Source organism: Melozone crissalis, unplaced genomic scaffold, assembly GCF_028551555.1.
Source record: "Melozone crissalis strain CALT ecotype California unplaced genomic scaffold, PUWL_Pcris_2 ptg000033l_1, whole genome shotgun sequence".
NCBI classification, from domain to species: Eukaryota; Metazoa; Chordata; class Aves; order Passeriformes; family Passerellidae; genus Melozone; species Melozone crissalis.
In genome coordinates, this window is record NW_026535811.1 from 3,203,842 (window position 1) to 3,219,769 (window position 15,928).

The 15,928-nt window shown below is 36.9% G+C and overlaps 1 protein-coding gene across 1 annotated transcript in view; it reads left to right on the forward strand.

The window, feature by feature from the left end:
• The window catches only part of PLCZ1 (phospholipase C zeta 1), a 45,022-nt gene that overhangs the window by 19,973 nt on the left and 9,121 nt on the right, over nucleotides 1-15,928 (forward strand). The window contains exons 7-9 of the mRNA XM_054281780.1: nucleotides 2,957-3,181; nucleotides 5,308-5,464; nucleotides 7,140-7,256. Coding sequence (XP_054137755.1) covers nucleotides 2,957-3,181; nucleotides 5,308-5,464; nucleotides 7,140-7,256 — 499 coding nt within the window. The remainder of the gene's footprint in view (nucleotides 1-2,956; nucleotides 3,182-5,307; nucleotides 5,465-7,139; nucleotides 7,257-15,928) is intronic.

Below are 15,928 nucleotides of genomic sequence, written 5' to 3' on the forward strand. Positions count from 1 at the left end.
TCGGGGTAGGGTGCTTCTCACTGGGTAAATGTGTTGTATGAAAACTTGCTATGAGCTAGCTAAAATGCTGCTCCTGATATAATGAATATCTATTTGCTCAGAGCTCAGACATTGCTGGTAGTATTAGTTTAAAGTATCTTGATAATTGTGATTCATAAGGCTGCCACAAAGACATCCAGTCACACTTCACTAAGTGTGATTCTCTTGAATTGTTAAAGATAGCTGGTGTTGGGTTTTTTTAACAGTTGTACTTAACAAATCTTGTCATTGTCTCAAAACCTTTCCCTGTGTTAGACTTCACAGGAGGTGTTGCATCTTCATCCTGTATCAGAATTTAAGGCAGCAACACAATTCTTGAAATAGAATATTATGTAAAAGTCAGAAGAGATTTTTAACCTTGTTACTTAGCAAGATTTTCAGGACTTGATATTCCTCTAACTAAGCACCTACAGCTGGTAAGGAGAGGAGAAGGGAAAACAACAAGCTAAATTTAAACTGGAGAAACTATTCTTTTTTTAAATACTTATATCTCAAATCCAGGGTTTATTCCTTACATTTTTGGTAAGTGAATTTTTACATTACATAATCACAGAGATCAATAGGTGAGTTTGCTTGATCCAAAGTGCTTGTGATTTTTGTCTTGGAAACTTGGCATTGCTTCAGCTGATTTGTGTTGTACATCACATTAACTAGAATATACAGAAAACCAGACTTTTGTTCATTTAATTATGTAAATATTTGTTCCAGTTGATTGTACTTTGAGGCTTTTGCTTATGCCAGCCTTGAAGTCCCTCTATGCTCTAGGGAAGACCTATTATGTTTTACATATTTAAATTTTTTAGTATGCTTACAGTTTATATAGAGGTAAACAGCAAATGTATTTTTAACGTACTTTGCCTTTCATAATAAAACTAGAAAGGAGAAGTTTTAGTGAATGCTCTGAGTTTCAGCTTATTAAAAGACTTTTCAGCTCTCTTGGAAAACTTGGACTTGTAGAGAAATAAGGTGTCACATGCTTAGCAGTGCTGATTACCAATTAAAGAACTCAGATTTCACAGTCACTGATTTTGCAACCATACATTTATTGTAAGTTTTTTTGAAGATCTTTGAAGTTCAGACAAAATCCTTGGTATGTCATTTTTTCACTCTGTGTTTCACTTTCAACCATTTGGGGTAACTATTATTACAATTTGCTTCTGGCCAAAAAATAGCAAATTTTCATATCACTGGGGTATTTTTTATGACTGTTTCTAAAATGAGTCATGATTTTAAAATGTTATCTTTGTAGAAAAAAACCAAAAAAAACCTTAAAAAACTCCTCCTACCTCAGGGTGTTTACGTTTTTGCTAACAGCTTGTAAACAGAATTTTAGGGACTGACTTAAAACATCATGACCCATTTTTTTATAGCTACACACACATTCTACAGTCTTTTTTATTTAAAGAAATTTGCATACAGGAGGCAATAATGTAACCATAGAAAGTGTTTTATTCCCCTGTATACTAGGCTTGGTTTTTTTTAATTTGTAGAAATAAGTCTTGCTGTGAATAACAAAATACTAGATTGAAAATGGATAGAATAGCTTTTAAACATTGGGAAATATGAACATACAAAGGAATATTCAGAACTCTTAAAAAATATGGGTAGCATTAATAATATTAAAATTCTTCTAAAAATATCACAAGGAAAAAAAAAAAAAGAGAGCATCAATAAGAAATGAAGGAAATGTTAAAGGGCATCCTTATTCTGAGTCACCAGTGCAGAGAGACTGATCAAACCTCCCAGCAGCATGGCACTGATAGATATTGGGCATGGGATGTCTCATTGCACTGGCACCCTGGCAAACTACCAGCCTGAAATCTGAAGTGATAAAGGGATTATGAGCAATGGAGCAACAATGGAAATGAATGGAATGTCTCTGTCCTTGCCTATAATGGCTCTGGTTTCCATTATAGAACTTTGGGTTCATATGTTTTCATCATCCACACCTTTTATATTTATTTAGTGGATACTTTAAACTACAGCACTTCAGTTACCTTTCATTTATTGTGAAATGATTTGTTCCCTCTTCCTGCCACACTCCCTTTTCACTAGAGCATAGGAAATTTAAGGAATATTTTTGAGGATCACTTTATCAAAGAGCCATAGTAAGTCCTGTTACTCACTGGCAGCTGCAGTGTCCAGATGTAGATTTGAGTGTCTGCTACATAATAGCAGCTTTACTATAAATATAATTTTGTAATCAAAGTGAAATATATATTCAAATAATTCTGTTGCATAGATGAAAGCCATGTTATTAGAATCACTATAATTGAGAGATGCTTTTCCCCCTTTACATTATATATTATGGAGGTTGATACATGCTCATTTATAAACAGAGAAACTGCTTAGACAAAATCACCAAACTGTTGTTTCCCTTAACCGGGTAAGATCAACATAAAGGATCTACTGTAAAGAACACAAAGTATAAACAAAACTTTTAATTTGGTACACAAGACAGACATGCACAAAAAATCAAATGAAAAATTTCTTGCAGCCTCAATGATAGATGAAAACATTCCAAATTAACATCAGACATGTCTTAAAGTACACACACACACACACACACATATATAAGGACATTTAGGCATAGTGAAAAAATATAGTTTTCCATCTTGCCTGGCTATCGCCTTTGGCTCTTACTTCCTACTTTTATGTTTTCATAGTTTCAGCATCTGTGTGCCTGTGGTGGAGAGCCTTTTGGGTTTAGATAGCCACATTCTGTTGTGTACTTTGGTCCCCAGATTCTGTTTGGTTCATTTGGCTTTGGCTTCTGCCTCACTCATATCTATTTTGCTTCATTTTATAAGCTCACTTCATTATACTTAATAAACAACTTTGAAGACACGTTAAATAATACCAAGAGATGAAAAATCTACATAATTCTAGTTATTATTGTTAAACCTCTTTTCTACAGGAATTAAAATTCAAAGTTCTGATAAAAAATAAGAAAGTTGGAACGCTTGAGCAAAGCATGCTCAGGATGGAGGAGGAGTATGGTGGTGAGGCAGAGGAAGTGTCTGACTCTGACGTTCCCTCTGATGATGATGACGCAGAAGTCGTGCCTCCTGGAGGACCCAGGAGTCCTACCAAAAGAAAAGGAGATCGTAGATCTTCACCTCCACCTCAAAAAAAAAGCAAGGTAGTTTTTGCTTCAATTGAATATAGAGAACACATAGATTTTTTTTTTTTTTTAAGAAGGACTATATTATCTTAAAATAGACACTAATTTTAAAAGGGAAACTTTAAAATTACTAAGATCAGTGCATTTGGAAATTACATGTTTTAGCTGAAGCTTTCAGAGTTTTCCTATTTTTATAAGAAAAGTCAGACTGGACCACATTTTAGTATCCCACCTCCCTGTGGTCCCATCTTGAACTTCAACCCCATTTTCCTCTTTCTGTGCTTGTCCTAGGTGCACAGTACCACAGTAGATTTCAGATGAAGTTACCCAAATGTTTTGTTGGTGCCATGGCCCCCGGGAGCTATGTATAGAGAACATTTATAGCACTTCCTAATGACAACAGGCAGAGTTAATTGTTTCTTCCCCAAGTCTACCAGTCTATTTTTAAGACAGATAGATTCCTCTATTTTCTTCTGTTCTGTGATTTTTTACATTAAACTTGGTGCATATTCCCGGTTGTGCTGAAACATTTTTCAGCACCTGGAATTGAAGAGGCATTCTAACATTTATCATGTAGAGACTTAACATTAAGCATTATTTTTGAAAGAAGTGTAAAAATTGGGTGTAATCTCCTATCTGAAAGTCAAATTGAACTTTTTTTTTTTAACCAAGTATAATTCTCTACCATTGAAAATCTGCTGCTTTCTCAGAGTTGAAACTGCTTTGTTCAACTTTTTTAAGATGTCAAGCAGCACCTGAAGTGTCCAGTCACTCTTGCACATCATGCTCTGATTACCTAAATGTGGCTAAACTGGCAATGTTCCTCAGAGCCCAGTGTTCTTGCTGAGAAACAGTGTCTCTTTTTTTTTTTGTATAATTTGATGGTGGAAGTTTTTGCTTCTTTCTCATTCCATCTGACATGGAGAAACAGCAAGGAAAAATGCTGAGGAAGGATGGAGTCCTCTTTGAACAGGAAATGTCAAATTTCTAGGCAAAAGTTTTCAAGTTTATTGATAGGACCTTTTTACAGATGAGAATGTATTGTGGAACACGTGAATGTATTGTGGAACACTCTTGAACAGCAGCAACAAAAAGTATCTGCTCATATTTCACAGGCAGAAGAGGAAGTGGTTTCCAGGGTCCCACTCTGTTGGAGTATTTGCCTTGCTATCCCACTTTTGGGAGGAGGGGTGGGAGAGCATTTGAATCTGCAGAAGATGCCAGCAGTGATGCTGCTGGCTTTGCCTGCCTCCAGAAAGTTGCATTTTTCAGGATTTCCATGGCAGCAGACCCCTATTGCTCCTCGTGGGACACAGCCTCAGAATAATTAATGCTCTTGAACTTTGCATAGTTTAAGAGCCATGAGGAGGCAAACTCTGTTATTTTGTCAGATGAGACTTTGCCTTCAGAAGCTTTAATGGAATGTAAACATGATTAGCATCAGCAGCTCTCTGCTGGCTGCTGCCCCCAATTAGCTCACAAGTTGTGCTGTGGAAAATGAAGTGGTCATGTAGTGCCTCACTGTAAGAGAGAAGACCCTGGTAAAATGTCAGTGATTTCTGCTTGTTTTGGTAATGGAGCAAGACTAAATTAAGATTTTGGTGAGAGAATCTTCGACCTTAATCAAGAAGAAAAGAGTTTTCCTGACTTCAGAGCAATGCTTAGAGGAATAATATGCCTTTGACTAATTTGCTTGGCACAGTGTAATATTTTCCTGTTATTCTACATTTTATAGATGAGTTTATGCTGTTGGTCCTTTCTAGTACTTCATATATTTACAAATAGAAAATTGGAGGTATATTTTTAAGGAGTAATGTTAAAAGCCAAGAAAAATTATGTTATTGCAAACCAGTCTTAGAAGCAGGAAAACTGTAAAGCTATGCAGAAGAATATTCTGCTAGGAAGCATCTCTCTACTCACCCTATGATTACTATGATGAACATGAACAAAATAACCTCAATTTTCTCTCACTAGATCAAATTTCACTATTAAAGGTCATATTTATTAAATTCATTAACTGTGGCATCTTTTCTCATGCTTTATGCATCCAAAATTATTGTTTCTGTGAATTATTAATAGTAATAATAATGAAATATGCATTATTGTGACTTTTTTTATTTCATTATTCATCTGATGATTATTAGGTGCAGAAGACAAAGATTGCCCTTGCATTGTCAGACCTTGTGGTTTATACAAAATCTCAGAAGTTTGTGGGCTTTGAGCATTCCATGCAGTTTCAGAAGTGCTGGGAAAATAATTCCATTGGAGAGTCTCGAGCACGAAAACTTGCAAGAGTTTCAGGTAATTTCTTTTGAGTTAATTAGTTTAAAGCTACTTGTTGCTATGGTTCACTGCTTAGGCATTGGAAGGGTTAAAATTTTATGAAACAACTGCTGTCTGATTTTATTTGGCTCTTTGTATAATACTGTTTTAGAAATGTCCTTTGAATAGCATTTTTTTAAATTTCTGTTTGTTTTGTGGAGAAAATTGAAATTCAACTTTGTTTTAATTCCGTGTATTTTTATAAGAACAAATATTAACACAGTCTACAAAATGAATGTCTGCCTTTTGATTCATTGTTTTCTGCATCAAATAGTTTAAGAGTTCAGCCAGTACTTGAAAAAGTGTGGAATAAATTACACTCCTCCCCCTCCCCACTTCCCAAAATCTGGGCTGAGAAAGTGGAGTTGGCTTGGCAGTGCCCTGGCTTTGGTGAGAGCTGCAGATAAGAGCCCTCATGAAAGGGCTGGATAAAGCCCAGAGCAGGCAGTTTGCTCCACTGGAGCACGCCTTTCATCCCAGCCAAGCTGGGCAATTCCAAACCCATTCTGGCTTGGGGCATCTCCGTTTGGTGGAGGCAGCACAGTGCAGCCTCTGCTGCTCTAGCTCCAGCTGCCCGCCCGGGGCTCTGGGGGTGTGGAGAGCAGAGATCACCGGCTGTGACAATGACAATGACAATGACAATGACAATGACAATGACCCCTGCCACATGCCCATTCACTCGGGGCCAGCCCTGCTGCCACCCACCCACTTTGTGGAGGCGCTTCAGTGCCTGGTGAGGTGAATGATGCATCAAAAAGTAGGATTTTCCAGCTATCCAAAGAGAGTCCTCTCTGCTCCTCCAGTACTCTAGGGAATATAAAAGTAACTATATAACCCCACCCCTCCTCATAAAAACCACCCCCAAACAACAAACCCTACCTAAATCAACCATACAAAACCCCTAAACAAACAAAAAATGATGAGAGGAGTATGTAATAGATCAGAGAGATGAGCCTGGAAATGTAGATTTTTGGTGAATAACTAAAAATTGTCTAGATAGAAATCATCTGGAGCTTCCCACATCTGTGTAGTCTATGCCTGCATATGAGAAAGGAGGGAACACAGCCAGCAGAAGGAAAAACAATGTTCATGAATAGTTAACAACTTCTGAGGCTTATATAAGAAAAATTTAAGTGGCTTTTAAAAGTGTGCTCTTCCCTAGTCTCAATATTATTTAGTCATTTTATTTAAATCTCCTAACAGCAAGCAAGCCAAGATCATCCAGAGATGATTTTCATTTTGAGCTACTATAGAATGAGGAAACTTTTGTGCAGTTTCCTGTTCTGTGTCTTAGTTTCCCATGAGAACACAGTGGGCTTTAGTGTAGAAATCATATAATTACCCTGTAAAAAGATGAAGAAACAGAATATTCCAGTGAAGGAATGATTTTTGGTTCATGAACGTCTTACAAAAGTCTGCACTATATACAGGAATACTGTCAGATTCAAATACATGGAAAATATTAAGGTTTCAAAATAAGATTTTAGGTATAGTTCAGAGTGGTCCATGTATTAATGTTAAAATAGAATACATTGATATAATATTGTGTAAAAAAATTACTGGATCCAATGACTGCATTTTTATTATTTATTCAAATAGGTCCTCTTTAATAGCAAAGGTTTTCTTACCAAGATTTTATCCTTCTGTTTATCAGCTAGCCAGTTTATTGCACATACTACAAGATTTATTACAAGAATTTACCCCAAGGGATCAAGAATGAAATCTTCAAATTATAATCCTCAAGAGTTCTGGAATATAGGGTGTCAAATGGGTATGTATCCTTGCAGAGACTATTGCATTCTAGGCTTTAGAAATACAAGGGTTTCTTGCTTTCTATAGTATTTTGGTGTTATATAGGTTGCATATTTCCCACCAGTGGCATTATTTTAATGTTTTGTTATATAAACTTTTCTTTCAACCCACATCTCCCATTAATTTTTCATCCCTGGTAATTGTAAATATCACTTTGTGTTGAATAGCTGTCTCTTATCCCAGATATTTAATTGATTATATTTTATTAATTCCTTTAAACTATGTTTTTGAATTGTATATTAAGAAAAACTCTAGTAATAATTCAGCATTTTTAAGCTTCCATTACTCAGCAATGGAAGTTCCTTCTGCAGGGTCTCTGGGTTTTCAGTGGTTCTCTGTGACTTGAGTGGTACAGGGGCAGGAGATGTGAGCACAACCATTGACAGTAGTGCAAAAAATCCCAGAACAGGATACGTAACACAATTAAACACAAATATTCCTGGTCAGCACCACACCCAGGTTCAGCTGGGAGCTGCTGGGAGCCTCCAGTCTTTATATAAATGTAACATACATTTAGCATCTTAATTCCCAGGACAAAACATACTAGTTTCCTGAGCAACAAAATAAAAATTACTTCTGCTTCTCTTCATTGCAAGTTATTACTTTGAATTTGTTAAAAATAGGCATGGCATTACTTCTGTGGGTACAGAGGCAAACCTCTTACCTATAAGCATTTTCTCCTTTTTATGGCCTTAGAGACAATTTTACCTTCATCTGTTTGTTCTTCAGTTTGAAAGATTCTCATTACAGAATATTTTTCTATGTCGGCCTGCTACATCTTCTTCAGTCCCAGGTAAAGGAGAGCAGAATAATTGAGCTTTGGTTTTTTTTGTTTTGTACTCACAAATATATTCTGTCTTTGAGTCTTGGCCAAGGGCACCTGAGGGAGGCTGTGGGGTGAGCAGGGCACTTTGCTGCAGGCTCCTGGTTTGGAGGTGAAAGGTTTGGATTCACCTTGTTATGTTAAAATACACACTCATCCAAGGACAGGCACAGCTTCCACTCTGCCTGCAGGGCCCTGGAGCTTATGTCACCCTTGTTCCAGGCTACCTTTTCCACTTGTTTCCTTTCTCAGCTCCCCATATATCTCCTGTGACAAGTTACCTTCTCCATCCTGACTGTTTATATTGAGGTAGAGTTTTACATAACTACACAAGGACTACAAAAGTTACTAATTAGTATAAATTTTACTTGTTTCTGTGTCCTTATAAATGCTTATTTGCAGTACAGATTTGGACTTGGGCTGGGTTATCCAAGTATCTTCTCATTACCGCACTGTGTGAAATTGGTTTGATTATGTTCTGTCCTTGTGGTTCATGCACACTTAGTGTAATTTCTGGATTATTGACTGGGGTGCTGCACTCTCTGTATGCCATCGTTGCTATCTACACTCCATATTTCCATTAAAAACTAGTAAGTTTGTTCCATGCTTAGAGGAACAACTAGCCAGACGTCCTTAATTTCAAATGGAATCAATCTCCCAGTCTTATCATGCTGCAATTTACTAGTTTTCTTTCTGGCCTGTAAATTTCCACACTTATCTTTGAAAGAATATCCATTTGTTAGATCACAGACAGGGCTGAAGTCTTTCAAAATTACTACTATACTGGTTGTTTACTCAGAGTACACTTTAATGAGAAGTCATTCTAAACATTAGTATGCAAAACATATGACTTTTGGTGCATAGGGGGTTTGGGCCCCTTCCTGGAAGAATGAAAAATATGCAGGAAGTGGTTAGATCTGCTCTCTTGGTCACTTCATTTGCATCTTCACTGAAAAACCCCTCCATTTTTCACATGGGAATAGGCTGATTAAAACCAATTCTCCACATATATAATTTCCAAGCTATGTTAGATGTATTCTTAATTCCCTAATCTGCTTCAGATAAGTGTTTGGCAGAACTACAGCTGCTCTCCACAATGCAACTCCCAGAGTGAGTGTATCAGTGAATTTCTGCTGATATCCTTCCACTGATTTAACACAGAGTTTTGATTTTTTATGTCTGTCCCATGTCTCTATAATTCACACACTTTTTGTGTGTTCTTTACACACCCTGCCTTTGTATTTTACACCCCATGCACAGAAGTGATCCCTCCAGTTCCCTTCTACCACTTCCTTAAAACTCTTTATAGGACTCAGGTTTCCCCTATGCCACCTATTCCCCTTCTTACCTTCCTTCTCCTCCCCACACCTGCAAGTTTGCCTTCAAGTTCCTTTAACATCCATAACTACTTCTGGCTGGGCAAAGAAAATGTATTAGGTTTTGTTCAAACCTAACATATAATACTGCCTGCCAGGCCTCTGCATCCTGTAATTATGAGAATTGAGTTATTCCTTCACTTCCCTTTAGTGATGGACCCAAAACAGTCTCTCTCCTGTACCTTGCCAGCAATTTTCTCTAAATTGCTTGGAACATATTAACTTGGAGCAGGCTGGCACTCAGCTAAAGCAGGGTGAAATGGTCCAACAGGCTCAAGATTTGTTGGGGCTGAGGATGGGACATGTAATTGTGTAAACCTAATTTCCAGAGGAAGGCAAGTTAAAAAGCTCCATGAAAAGTACAGAGTATCCACAAAATAGCTTTTGGATATCGCTGTGCACTCCCTGTCTGTTCTCTGAAAATGGAGACTCATAAGAACAGGAGGTTTTGTGAAAAAAAAACCAACCCCGCTTTTCATAGTCTGTGAAAATTAGCATGCCTTCTGCATGCAGCTGCAGTGAGGCACTGGAAAGAACTGGTTTGGTGTATCCAAGTCTCCTTTTTCTTTAGTAAATAAAATTAAATGGAAAGATTTATGCAGGGAAAGAAAATTCAGGGCAGTTATTTAAATAAACTGATGGCAGTTGTTTTATATCAAATGAGAAAAACAACAAAAAATCTGAAACAAAAGAGAGCCTCAGTGAAAATAAAAAAAGACTTAATTATCCTTTTGAATATGGCATTTCCATGCAGTAGGAAATGTTATAAATGTATCAAAGCCCTCTACAGGAATGACCAAAACATGTCATAAGTTACAGGAGAAAGCCACGGTGTGGCAGGTACAGAATTTTGTTTCAGAAGATCCCATATGTGCTTTTAGGAGTATGCATAAAATTTATATGCTGCTATGAAAATTGTACTTGGATGGTGGGTTTTTTCTTACTGTAGGTTTTTTCTTGGCCTGTGACACTGAAATGCAGCTTGGCAATTTTTTTCACATCTGTTTTGTGGCTCAATGACAAAATATGAAAAGAGGAGGGATAAAGAGCTCTCTAACCAGTTCTGATTTCAATCTCTGAAGAAACCAAGGGAAAAGAAACCAACAAATTTTGGTATGCCTCACCTGTGCAAATCAAAATGCCTCAAATCTGACCCTGCTTGGGTGCTGTGTCAATAACTATAATATTGCTGCCTTCTATTGGTTTTAATAGCCCAAAAATGCCTCCTTGGGAAGTGAAAACTAGAGGAATATTTTTTTTTAATGTTGTCCCTTGACCTTCATTGATTTGATCCCCACTAAGAGTGAAGTGGTGCAGCTAATTCAACTGTAGACATCTACAATATAGGTGGGACAATATGATTCTACCTATGAAGTTCCCTAAATGCACTCAGCTTTCCTTGGGAATGGTTCCAAAGGCTAGGAGCTGTTTTGGATGAAGGTTTCATGTTTCTTCTGCAGAAATGTGCCTGCTGCCGGGTTTATGAAAAAGCTCTTGGGCTACTCTGTAGCCTGCTTCTTTTTAGGCAGTTTTTGGTGTGTGGAATAGATACTGGGATTTCACTTAAAAGCAAAGAAACATTGAAATTCCATTTTATCAGTTTTTCCAGCTGTCTTCACTGCAGACAACCAATAGAATAGTAAATAATTTATGTGAAGTCTAATAAATTTTAAAAGAAGATGGGGGGAAAAAAATTGCAGGAATGCAATTGTTTCTGAAGTCCTTGCAGATCTTGTTCTAAAATCTGTCAGTGATTCAGACTAAAACAGGAAAGGGAAGTTGGTAATATTCACTGTTCTGCAAGAATCACAAGTTAAATAATTTTTTAAAAATTATTTTGGAAAAATTTCAGGTGTAAAATTGGTCAAATGACAGTCAAAAGATGCTCAGCCTTACACTAAAGTGTGACTTTCAGACTGATACATTAATTAAATAGCAAAAATCAATTTAGATTTTTAGACTTGATAATTTATCAGAAATGCTTTAGGTACTTTTCCCATGAGAACCTCTCAAGAGAGGATCCCTACTTAAACCCTTTGCAGATATGCTGGGACAATGGATGACTCAATCACCTGACATCTTTTTTTCCAGTAGAACCACTTGTAATTAAGTAGGAACAATGTCAGCAATTATGAAGTGTATGACTGAATTCTTCACATTTCTTTTGACAGTATCTTTAGAGCCACAGTATTAAATTGGCCCAAAGACAATTAAAAAAACCATTATAAGCATATTATGTCACAGTTCTGCATTTATTCAGTTCTCAGAAGAGCAGTCCCTCTTCCTCCCTCACATTGTAAGTCATTCATAAATCAATTTTCTGTAGAATAAAAACAACCATTTCAAAATGTGTAGGTGAAAAATAAAGCCAGGAATTATCATTAAGCTTAATAAAATTTGGAGTCTGTTAGGGGAGGGAAAAAAATAACAGTTTGACTGATTGATTTTTTTTTTTTGCCAGGAAGAGAGGGTGAGATTTTGTATGCCAAAATTTATACTGTCCATAGAAGCTTGTAAGGGAACCAATAGTATATTTTTTTTTCTGGTAGGAAAAAAATGGTTTTTTTCTTTATATTTGGTCAGGTAGACCAAAGTCCTTGTTCATAAAGTTTGTGTGGGTCTCACGTATTTACAGGTTTACTCTCTTTCACTTTGAAGACCTTCCCCCTTGTCCTGTCATGCCCTTGTAAATAGTCAAATAGTCTTGTTCCATCTTTCTTGGACTCGCGAGATATTTCTGTAAATTTGGGCAGTGATGGATTGGGTGCAGCTGTGACCTGCATGTGAGAAGAAAGCCTAGACAGTCCATGCCCAGCCTGGAGTGCTGATGTGGAATGAAAGCAGTGTCCTCAAATCCAAGCACATTGATCATCTCATGGCCAATGGCAGCATTCCAGAGCTTTGGGATACAGGCCTGTTTTCAATAGGATTTCCCAGGCTGTGTGCAATTCAGTTCACATTTTGAATATCTAAGGCATAGATTTTTTTGTTGCATTCATTGTGAGTGGCCCACTTTAAGAACACAGACAATTGGAAAGAGCTGAGAGGAAGGCAACAAGGCTGATCTATTAAATCTCTTTAGATTCAAATGAGTGAGGTGAATCATGGAGATAGAAAGCACTGAGTGCTTTTTGCATATGGTATTTTTTGAAATGGCATAAAATTCATACACTTTGAGATGCATTTTTAAATGGCATAAAATGCAATTAAGAAGCTCATTTTAAGAAAAATTGGTGATAAATGTGTCCTTATCCATTTTAAAATCTTCCCATTTGAATGGGAAAATACATTAAACCTTATGGTTGTAATATAGGTAATAGAACCAGGAAGCAAAGAACAAAAGATAAAAAAATACTTTTTAAAAGTTCCACTAGGACTATTAATAAGAGGCAGGATAACAGACAAAAGATGTGCAGTTTTTCTCAACTGCCCTAAAATCATATTCACAGGGCTCATTTGGTTTTAAAAAGCTTTTGCTTTTAGATTATAAATCAATTATGTGTTGAATTGTGGTGCTTATGGAATGTGCTGTATATGAATATTTAGAATGTCTTTAGTTCTGCACTTGGTTATGGGACTGACTTCAGATAACTGCTTGTGATACAGAGATTTGGGGTCAAAAATAGTACTGCTCTGTGTATTATGGAATGGCTCATCTTTTTTGGAGCTGGGCTATTTCCTACCTTCCATTTTCTATATGAAGTTCTTTACACCTAGGGCTTACTGCCACAACCATGGCAGCTTTGGTGCTTTGCAAGGTGATTTGAGTATGGAATACTCTGATCTGAAGGGGACTTAGCCTCATGGTTCTAGGAATACTTAAATCCATTTCAGGTGCAGGAATCACACTGAGGAATTCCTTTGCTCAGGTCATTCCCCAAGCCCAGGTTTTGCTGTTCTGCTTTGATTTGGAGTCAATATTAAAAGGCTTTTGGTGCTTAATGAAGGGACTAAGAAAAAAGTATAATGTACACAGTGTTAAACTTCAGATGCCTTTACTTCCCCTTGAAAACCATACATCAAGATTATGTACTGCTCAGATGGTTTCACTGCAAGCTCATTTAGGCTTCTTTCCAAAAGAAACTGTCAGTTTAAATCTCTCTTCATACATGCATTAAATTTATACTGTTTCATAAAACAACAGTACAAAGGATGTTATTGACAGTTCTGCTCTTGAATTCAGCAAAGCTAAAATGAAACACTGGGTAGAAATTCAGGGTTGTTTGCAGAAAGATGTTCCTCAGCCCATGCTGCTAGGCACAGCTTTTGGTTTATGATCCTTGCCATTTCTCAAGAAATGTTAGGGCTATAACTGCACCTGATTAAAAAGAAAAACTGTGCATCAATGCACCATAAAGCAGTGCCCTGGGAGGCCCTGAGCAGCTATGAACCCTGTGAACAGTTTTAGTAGAGGTTTCCATCTCTGAGAATATGACACAAAATCTCACATTTTCTTAATCACCTTAAAACTTGCAACACAAAGAAACCAGCAGGTAAATGAAAACTACTGTTCCATATGTTTTTTAACTTGTTCTAAGGTCAAATTAAATTAAGTGAAAACACAGTGCTGATGTTTGAAGATGTGAACCCATAATAACATTGCCCTTCACTTGTGTTGCAAAAGTAATTTTCCTAATATGATAAAATATAAAGTAGTCTCATTTGCTTGTTGCTGTTGTTACATCAGATTTTCCTGCTTAGTCGCCTATAAAGCTTGGTAAATTTAGCAGTAGTCTCATTATGTGCAATCATGTAATTTGGTTCATCATGTAGAAGCTGCTATTTGAAGCTGACTGTTCAATGTGCCTAATTTCAGTTGCACTTTTAAACCCACATATTCTGAAAGTGTGGCCCAGGAATCACCTGAGGACTGAGAGGTCCTGGGTGATCTGTGGTTCAGACTTCCAGGGGCCTCAGGGTTGCAGCTCTTGTAGCACCCTCTGCACAGCTTGATTCAGTGTATTGAAATATGACAAGCATCATAGAGCACCAAATCTGGGGCTGTTTCTGGATGATGTGCTGATCATGAAAAGCAAATTGTGAATTACTGCCAAAACCATACCAAGAAAATACTTACCCTGTTTAAAAAAGGCAATGGTGTGCAAAGGGCAATATGAACACTGTGAAGTTTGAATTCTGTTGTTAAAGTGAAAACAGATTTCCTGTGTATATTAATATAAAATCATGTCTGCATCTACATTAACACTTAGTTCCAAGCGGGACTGCATGTTGTGTTTTACTGTTTCACATTTTTTTTGTTTGTTTGCGGTTTTTCTAGACAGGGTTTCCAGTTGCTCCTACTTGCTGCATATTGGTTCATGATGCAGAGCAATCTTAGCTAGCACAGATGGGATTCCTGTCAGATTAAATAGATGATGCACTCTGGGAGCACTTCATATATTCCACCCATTAATTGGTTTTGAGACTATGGAGCCGGGCCCGAGCTCTTCAGAAGTAACCCCAGCAAAAAACATGTGTAGTGCAAACATCAGGTCCATTGTACCAGTTGCTTCATTCCTGTTTGTGTTATTTGCTACAGAACATTTTAAAAGGATCATCAGAGCAATGAAGGAACAAATAATTTTTACATGAAAACAATTCTGTGTGTTTTCCACCTGTGATAGGGTTTTTGCATTATGTCAAATGTTCATTCAATACATTCATATTATCTCATAGGAACAGGTAATAATGTCCTCTTCATGAATTATTATAAAGAGTCACTTGAACTGCTTAAAGTCTTCTTTTTTCATTCCTACCAGTTTAAGTAAATGACTTCTTATCACTGTCTGTTTAACACATGTCACAGGTTCATAATGCCATCATTCACTGCTGATTTGACTTCTGCATTTTCTATTTTGAACATGACAGGAATCTCCAATGTACTGGAATAGGGGAAAATTTCATTAAACAGGTCTATTTCAATGTTGGCTTTATCTCATGAATGACAATATCCTGTTGATGAGAAATGTGATATTTTATTATTGGTGCTGCAGCATACCAAAAATGTTTTGAACTGCCAAGGAAAGGAAAATCTGTCAGGCGTATTTTTGCAATAATCACCAGTACTGGAGGATTAAACTCCAAGAGAATGTGTGCTCACATAAATTTAAGAACACTTTTAAAATTGCTTCTAGTTCTATAAACTTATATTGCATTTTCACTGGGTGTTCTAACAGTAAACTAAAGCTTCTTAATCTTCTGGGTGAGATGTTTTTTTGATGAATTCTGCACCATAACTAAGGTTGGATACAATCCTGTGGTTTTGACTTCTGCACCAGAACTTTGTTAGCAGCTTTGGAGCGCAGGGTCTTGCTGCTCTAGAGAAACTAGGATGTGAATTCAGTTTTTAGGGAGAAAAAGGATCTCTCATTTCATATTCTCCTAGGTCTAATTTAGAAAGAAATGGGGAAACAGATAGAGCAATGTAAAAAT